This window comes from Echiichthys vipera (genome assembly GCF_963691815.1).
Source record: "Echiichthys vipera genome assembly, chromosome: 7".
In the NCBI taxonomy this organism is placed as follows: Eukaryota; Metazoa; Chordata; class Actinopteri; order Perciformes; family Trachinidae; genus Echiichthys; species Echiichthys vipera.
In genome coordinates, this window is record NC_139832.1 from 3,850,222 (window position 1) to 3,859,138 (window position 8,917).

Below are 8,917 nucleotides of genomic sequence, written 5' to 3' on the forward strand. Positions count from 1 at the left end.
GTCCTGGGTCTTCCCCGAGGCCTCCTCCCAGCTGGACGTGCCTGGAACACCTCCCTAGGGAGGCGCCCAGGGTTCATCCTTACTAGATGATCCTGAACCACCTCAACTGGCTCCTTATGCAGACAACTATTTGTTCATATATCAGACCGCGGATCTTGTGTGTGCCGAACTGAAGACATTCGATCAATGATGATCCGTCGCACCGTTACCTTTGGCCATTGTGTCTTGCACGTCCTCAAATTCACCAGCCTGACTCAGCATTTCCCCTGCTTAATAGATTTTAAGAAAAAGGCCAGGATCTCAAAATCATGGTTCGTTTCATCCCCCTTAATGTTTCTGTTAGAGTTGACAAACCACCCAGCCAGAAGAATATTTGCTGGGGGTCATTCTTCTGATCTAATGAGACTGAATTTACAGCACTCAGAGCCAAGCCAAAAATGGATTGTGCCTACCACATCCACCAAGAGGACAACAGCAGGGACCCCCCCGTTTGTTTTACAGAGGAACCGGACTCTACCACAAAGAGAAGGTCGGCCAGCTGGGTCAGGAACACTGTGCCTGTCACTGCTGACACCAACTGGTTGAAATGGGGAATTGTGTTTCTCCAGCCACCCAGAGGTGCAATTACTTGTTCACTCATGCATGGGCAACCAATTCAATCAACTTAAATTACAGTCTACTGGTCTGACACAGGCACATTTAAATGTGAATGTTAAAACAATAAACCAACAAACTGGATCAATTTTACCCACTATAGCTGTAAATGAAGACTCATTTTTCTCTATAAAAATGGGATTCAATGGTATTGTGCATGTGGGACCTGACGAAAACATCAATAAATTGCTCCAAAGACTGAAACCTACTGAAGTGAACAGGCAGAGAAAAGAAGCCTGATCACAGACGGGGGCAGTGGGCTGTCACTTCTTCTTCAGCAGCACTTTGAAAGGAACTATCTGAATAGCTCCAGACAAGCTAAACTCATTCATTTCAAATTTCTATCCAGGATACATTTGACATGCACATATTCTTTTTTTCCAGCAGTGTCCCAGTTCGTCATACTCACACAGTAAAGGTGGTGATATACAAATCTAAACTGAATGTGTACAGGAGTAATCTCTAGAGTTGTCAAACTTCCTCTATAATCCTTTTCAAATTTCATTCTGTATTAGTTGCCCGTAGGTGTGAATGGTTGTCTGTCTCTGTTTGTCTCTATGTGTCCTGTGATAGACTAGCGTCCTGTCCAGGGTGGACCCCGCCTCACGCCCGATGTATGCTGGGATCGGCTCCAGCCCCCCACGACCCCGACAGGGACAAGAGGTTGAAGATGAATGAATTAATGAATGAATGAATTGTTGGGACGCCTGTTGGGACATAGAAAAAAGAAGGAGGGACCATGCGCGGACATTTAAAACAATGGCGGCGAAAGGTTCACGTTGGTGTGATGCGGAGGTGGAGTGTTTACTGCAGATTTGGTCGATGAAAAGATAAAAAAACAGTCGACAAGACGCACAAAAACTCCGAGGTCTACGGAAAGATTTGTAAACAAAGCCACGCATCGCAATGACGTCATCAATGCGTGTGACGTGTTACGGCGTGATGACGTATAGGCAGCAAGAAGCATTCGCCGAGGCCCAGGTAGTGTGAGGACAAACGGGCCTGGAGGGGGGGACAAGTACCCTAAAGCACGGGGCACGGTACGGATGGACAGTGTGAGTGCACATTAACAGCCCTAAATTGTGCTTCCATAAATGTTCTTCCTTCTGGTTCATTAACCGTCTTTCTTTCACCACATGCCCAAACTCCATCTTGTATAAAAGGTCCAACCTCCAGTGGCAGTGAACATTATGGCATTTGCACAAAGAACCATATTCTACAGCCTCTGACAAGATGCCAAAATCGCCTTTGTAATGACTGTCCTCACACCTACTGAATTTACACCCGAGTGTCCCGAACAACCAGCGCTTTCCTTCTGCAACTAAACAGTTCCTCTCGCACAACCAGGGCTTTGATGCTCACGTATCACACTCTGCAAAGACTTCATCAAAAAGACTTTTCTCTACCCGCTGAGATACTTTCTTCAATTAAACTGTTAGGATAACCGTCTACATTTCTCTGATCTGCTTTCTTAAGAAAGAGCAATCATTTTCACACAGTTATATGTTTGGTTTGTGGAAAAACAAACAGATTGGCTCGTTTAATTATTGACAGATGGACACTAAAATTACACACGCTCAAAAGACTTTCCAATATCCCGACATTTGAAAGAGGATTAACACGGCACCGGCGGCAAACACAAAGTGTAAACCGCCAGCGACAGCCCAGAAAATACAACTTCAAGGCAAAGATGGAGCCTACAGTAGTGCTTATATAAAACCTACTTTGTCCTTACTGTGATAAATGTAACAGAACATACCTGGTGACTGCTTCGGGAAGACTGTGTCTGATACGAGGCGGGTTCATTTTGTCATAAGAGTTTGCATGGATTCAAATATGTTCAATAGTCAAATGTGGAGAATCTTAGGTGTGTTTAAGTGCAGGCCATTGGACAGGTCATTCATCAAACTGTCTCTGTATGTAAAGCAGAAAGCTAGGATGAGGAACAGAGAGTGGTGTAATAACAAACCAACAGGCTGCTGCTGGTAGCCTTGTCTGATTAACTAATCTGTTTGGCGTGTAACCAGCCATTGTACAGAGTTTATTTTTCCTATGTTCCTGAGGCTGGTGGGACCACAGAGGTTATTCTTTCATTATTTAACCAGACTTGCTGCAAAAATGCATTCCTCCTCCTCCTTCTTCTTCTTCTCCTCCTCCTCTTCAGGTACAGATTAGCCGATCCCCGGCTCCTTTGCCAAAAGTCCCATGGTAATTTAGAAATGATGAAAGAAATTGCTACCACCGCGAATGTTTCTGTGAAAGATAAGTGTACGACGCCGCGGGCCGATTCGGTAGCAAGTCATCAACTTGTGGAAGTCTTATCTGTTCTGAAAAACCACTAAGTCCTGCAGACAGAGAGGCTAGTTTCCTGAAGTCCCGATAAAATCAAAAACTACTGCACACAGACATTTGTGAAGCACTTGTTGGCCGTGGTTTGTGAGTTTGGCATTCGATCTTGACAAAAACTAACTTGAATGAGGGGGTCTGTTTTCATTCACCGTAAAATACAACACTAAGGTTTTCAAAAGTACCAATACTTCAATACCATGTTTCAAAACGATGAGTTATACATATTTGATTGTGTCGAGTATAGACAACGCCTTCGAGATTACCGTTCGCCTCTTGTTGCTCAAGTCAAAAACAAAACGTAACTAGCAAATGCTACGTTACTAAAGCTTAGAAATTAGCTGGAGTACTAGTTTCTAGGAGTCGGTGCAGAACCCTCTATTTTCAATTATTATAACGCAGACTGACATTCATTCATCTTCAACCGCTTGTCCCTGTCGGGGTCGCGGGGGGGAGCTAGAGCCGATCCCAGCTGACATCGGGCGTGAGGCGGGGTCCACCCAGAACAGGACGCCAGTTTATCACAGGACACATAGAGACAAACAGAGACAGACGACCATTCACACCTACGGGTGATTTAGAGTCATCAATGAACCGAACACCTGCACGTCTTTGGACTGTGGGAGGAAACCGGAGAACCCGGAGAAAACCCACGCAGACACGGGGAGAACATGAGAAACTCCACACCCTCTTGCTGTGAGGCGACAGTGCTAACCACCACACCACCGTGTCTGACATGTTTTATGTTTTTAGGACAGAACCAAAAGTGCCAAGGACTTCTTTTTCCTTTTTCTATGGTGTCAAATGTTGTTTTTTATACTAGTTTTGCATCAAAGTTTGAAGTTCTGATACTGTGACAACCTTACAACACAGTCAGACGACACCAGTGGTCCACAATATAATAAATCTAGTTAGCTACAGAACCATGTTGCCCAGTTCACAGCTCAACTTTCCACCAAGCTTGAAAAAAGCTCAAGGTTTTCCAAGCTTTATCCTTATCCGGCCCTTATCCCACACAGCCATTTTAGATTTTTGTGAGTGGGACACATTTACACGAGGTCTTACCTGGATTCACCTCATGACTGAACTTCACTAGCGGAGTGTCTTTGACATTCTGCAGAGTCAGAGCGCCCACGTAGCAGCCCTGACCTTTCCCTCACTTGGCCAGAGCCCTCGCTGGCATAGCGGGTCAGATATTAGAAAGACAGCTGTGAGGGTTTAAGAGTGTTTGCCTGGCTTTGGGTGCTTCGAGGGGCAAGAAGTCTACGGGGTGATCCGGGATTTCTGATGTGGATGTTCTCAATGGGTGCAGCTGATTGAATGCAGACGGAGATGGGATGAAAAAACATGCTTTGATGGTGGAGTTATTTTCCCAGGCAGGGCAGGGCAGGGCAGTCAAAGGTAGGGCAAACATTTCTGGCCGAGCTCATGTTACCAAAGCAGCGCTCACGTTCTAAATAAAGGCTCCTGACCAGTCGGATCTGGTTTGGTGGTGAATATGTGCTGTGTCTGTGTGTGCGCCATATCTTTTAGCTAACTCAGAGGGTTTATTATATTCTTTAATTGGTATATTTTTGTACTGAACCTAGATACTGCATTGGATTGTAACAATTAGGTCAGTGTTTAGTGTTCATGTAAGAGAATGTTTGTCTCCCTGCCTTGTGACTTCGCTTAAACTTTTGTTTATTTGTGGATTTTCATCATTTCCAGAGCTGTGGGGTGACTGTGTTCTCCGTAGCTCCATCCCAGACCAAAGACCGAAAAAGTTGGAGTATTTTTTGCAGTAATGAGAAAGAAATCAACTCTTCAAAGAGATTTCATTTCTGATGCATGAATCAATTATCCAGGGGAATACGAAGCCTGGGAAAAATGCCCTGCAGAATCTGACTGAACCCAGATACAAGTTATCATCAGAGTCCTTCCCGGCAGAGTCTGCCAGCATTCTCCACAAACACATAAATACACATCGTTTGCCATTTCTCCACTGTCAGCAATGCTCCAGTGGTTACTGAGGGCTACTAGCGGTTCATATGCTACCACAAAATGCTCCATAAATCTCTCTTTATGGCCTGACCTTTAGAGTCTTATGGCAGCACATGAAAATTATAATTTCTATTCAATCCAGGGTCCAATCATTTTCGGCAACTGTGCCACAAACGGCTTTTTGCTGAGCTCAGCTATCTGCACAGTGGTGTCTACCTCCATTAAGCTAAGATTGGTTCAACCTTCGACATGCAAATTCAATGTGATCTTCAAGGTGTAAGAGTTTTCAGCATACAGGATGCAGATGTATATGGATGATGGGGTTGTTTCTAACTTTGAGAACACACAGCGAGGTCCGGGCCTGTCCATGGAAATCAAAACATCTCTGCTACACCAATTGTTTTAGGCTGTCTCTGGATACATGTGCTGTAACTCTTTTTAGATTAAACTCAGGTTGGTAACACATCCAGTCGAGATAACTCCTGTCAATCCATTCAGACTGACAACAAGCACAGTTTTATACCAGGTCAAAGATGCAGTCTGAGGTCGCACTCACACTGTCCATCCGTACCGTGCCCAAACAGGTTTTACAGGTAGAGCCTAGTTCGTTTGACCAGTGTGAGTTCAACCGCTTCGCGCCTAGCTTGCCACCACCAGACCATTTGGGAGAGGTGGGCTCTTGTAAAGTACGTTTGCACATGTACGAGCACGAGGCCTACGGCGGTTCTGACGTCGTTTTATGTGCGCCTGTTCGGACGTAGAAAAAAGAAGGAGGGACCATGCGCGGACATTTAAAACAATGGCGGTGAAAGGTTCACGTTGGTGTGATGCGGAGGTGGAGTGTTTACTGCAGATTTGGTCGATGAAAAGATTCAATAACAGTCGACAAGACGCACAAAAACTCAGAGGTCTACGGAAAGATCTGGAAACAAAGCCACACATCGTGATGACGTCATCAATGCGTGTTACGGCGTGATGACGTATACATGCAAGACGTATTTGCGCGAGGCCCAGGTAGTGTGAGTACAAACGGGCCTGGAGGGGGGGACAAGGACCCTAAAGCCAGGGCACGGTACGGACGGACAGTGTGAGTGCGCCCTAAAAGGGTCTCATCTGTCAAACTGGTTGGGTCTGTGTCCCATAATTGGGTAGTACCGTGTCCAACCTATCTACAAAAATAAGCAATAAACTCAATAAACGGATAATTTTCACATTTTATATGTTTTTCATGTCATCAAAAATGTGCTGTGTTCCAGTTGACTAAACATAGACACAAGGTTAAAACTATATCTTTTGCATAAGTTTTGTCCTCAGTCTCTTACTGGAGCTCATAGAAATTGAATTGAAAACTGAAGCACCTAAAAAAGGACACCAAACAATAGCAGCCTTAATATTGTATCCATACAAAGAAACCACACAATAGGCTGGTTGTAAATTAAGGACACACAAGTCTTGCGTTATTTCCCCAGGGGAATCTGCCTCTCTCCTGCTGATACTAACTAACTATTGCCACCTAAGGTGCACGCCTGCAACAGGACCAAGCAAGTTCTCTGGGGGATGCCAAAAGTCTTTCTGATAAATGCAAGAAACCACAAACTAAGTTAAAATAAGAGGAGGTGAGTTCAGAGAAAGTGGCTGATATAAATAACGTCTGACAGTTTGGAGGGGGAACCCCACAGTCCATTGATCGAGACTTTCATAGTAAAAGGGGAACCAAAAAAACAGACATACAGTGGTAAAATGAGGAAGAGGAAGTACACATTACTCTCAGTTTAAGTGACATAAGGTCAGTCAAGGTATGGAGTAGGAGCGTAACACGGTGAAGTTACCTGCAATAGCATCTGCAGCACAGAGTGATTACCTGCAAGCCATTAGTCAAATCTGATGAGAGAGGCAAATGCTGAAACTATACACAACCAAGGTCAAAAGCTCCGTTTAGCTGGAATGGCGTGACAGCAAGTAAATAATGATGTATATTTAACTATGCACATTCGTCTTTCCTAATCTACATGCGCATTACACCGTTCAGGAGTGCTAAACGTGGCATGTCAGCAGAGCGGTGCCAAAGGTTCATTTGATTATGAAAATCTGCTGCTCTTGTACATAGTGTCAAAGATTTACATTTTGATCCACCAGCTGAGGACCGGGCAAGAGAAATGTCGAGCTGCTAAAAACGCCTCATTATGCATTTTAACCTACAGTGGATGCAGTTTGTAATTCACCACGAATGGAAGAACTCGCTTTAGTAAGTGCTATATAAAGTGACACTGTCAAATTATAAAGGACTATATGTAAACAAGACAATCACATGTACCTGCCTTAATAACGTGTCAGCCTGTGTGGTGAGTGATCACGCATCTATCTGCCATTTGGTTTTTAGGAGAAAGGGATTTCAGACCATGCCTGGTTGTGCAAACAGTACAGTAAGGGGGGGGGGGGGGGGTATGGACCAATATTGAGCCACAACAGGTCTCCAACTACGGTGAGCAGCCGCCGACTCTATTTTCCCCCGTAGAAGAAGTAACGCGCGGTGCATGTTGAGATATACGACTGGGCGAAGCGTGCCGTTTCATTTCCATGTGTGTGTTTGTGTAAAGAGCCTAAAATGGCTCCTGTTAAGAGACACGCTTACGACGCAGAGTTTACACTCAAGGCCATTAGTCACGCAGTAGAACACGGGAATAGAGCAGCAGCCAGAGAGTTTAACATGAACCAATCAATGGTGCCGAAGTGGAGGAAGCAACAAGACGACCTGCGCCAAGTAAAGAAGACTAAACAGAGTTTAGAGGGAACAGAGCGAGACGGCTGCAGCTGGAGGACAAACTCCAACAGTGGGTTGTTGAACAGAGAGCAGCGAGTAGAAGAGTCCGTACAATCACTATTCGACTGAAGGCAACAGCGCTAGCACGCAAACTTAACATCAATGAATTTAGAGGCGGTCCTTAACGTAACCCCAGCCTCGACTGTAGCGTCTGTTCTATGCGCCTTATAATGTGGTGCGCCTTAGAGTGTGGAAAATACGGTAATTTTGAAAAGCAACAATGGTCAAAATATCAACCAAATTGAAGTTGTAATAGAGAATTTATACCAAAAAACAAGAGTTACTATTATTCCAGGACTTGTTTTCCCCACGTTGTTTTGCCTTTTGCCAAGAAAAGGCCAATGACAATAATGATGTGTACCGTGATCATGACTCACCCAGCGATAACATCCAACATGGTCTAGAGCACTTTCGAGTGCGTTTTAGAGGAATAGAAATAATCAAAAACATCTCCAATGGTAGGGCGACACAGTGGACTGGTGGTTAGCACTGTTGCCTCACAGCGAGAGGGTTCCTGGTTCGAATCCTCTCCGGGTTCTCCAGTTTCCTCTCACAGTCCAAAGACATGCAGGCGTTAGGTTCATTGATTAATCTACAAATCACCCGTAGGTGTGAATGGTTGTCTGTCTCTCAGACTGGCGTCCTGTCCAGGGTGGACCCCGCCTCACGCCCAATGTCAGCTGGGATCGGCTCTAGCTACCCCAACAAGCGGTTGAAAATGAGAGTTTCCCAGACTTGTGTACAAGGTCTTGTATTTGTCAGCCAGTTCAAGAGGCGCTAACAGTAAACCCACTGTACATTAAGAAGTGACAAGGTGAGAGTCTGCAGCACGAATGCCATGTTCAACCTGCGACACATAAAGCTCCGACGAGGCCCGTGCTTTTGGTTTATGACTGCTCGGTTCCAACACACACATAGACACACACACACACACACCACTATAAAGCCTCCTCAACCATCCTGCATGTGAGCCCGAAGGCTCTCCTGCCCTCTCGAGTTAGAGCCAGCTGGCTTTCTGAAAGAGCACATTCTTCCATCTGCTGCTCAGCACACAGTCACAGGAGACTCATCACTTGCTGCTATGAGAGCGAGGCGACACACAATGCCAACTTA

At 45.1% G+C, this 8,917-nt stretch overlaps 1 protein-coding gene across 7 annotated transcripts in view; it reads right to left on the minus strand.

Moving 5' to 3' along the window:
* The window catches only part of LOC310949367 (suppressor of tumorigenicity 7 protein homolog), a 64,317-nt gene that overhangs the window by 53,810 nt on the left and 1,590 nt on the right, over positions 1–8,917 (minus strand). For 4 of the 7 annotated variants that reach the window (XM_083916804.1, XM_083916803.1, XM_083916802.1 and 1 more), the window contains exon 1: positions 8,182–8,336. The exons of 2 other annotated variants lie outside the window; for them this stretch is intronic. In XM_083916804.1, the coding sequence (XP_083772930.1) occupies positions 8,182–8,254 (73 nt within the window). In that variant the 5' untranslated portion in view covers positions 8,255–8,336. Of the gene's footprint in view, positions 1–8,181; positions 8,337–8,602; positions 8,691–8,917 lie in introns of those variants that run through there. One more of the 7 variants, XM_083916806.1, reaches the window with a different exon arrangement.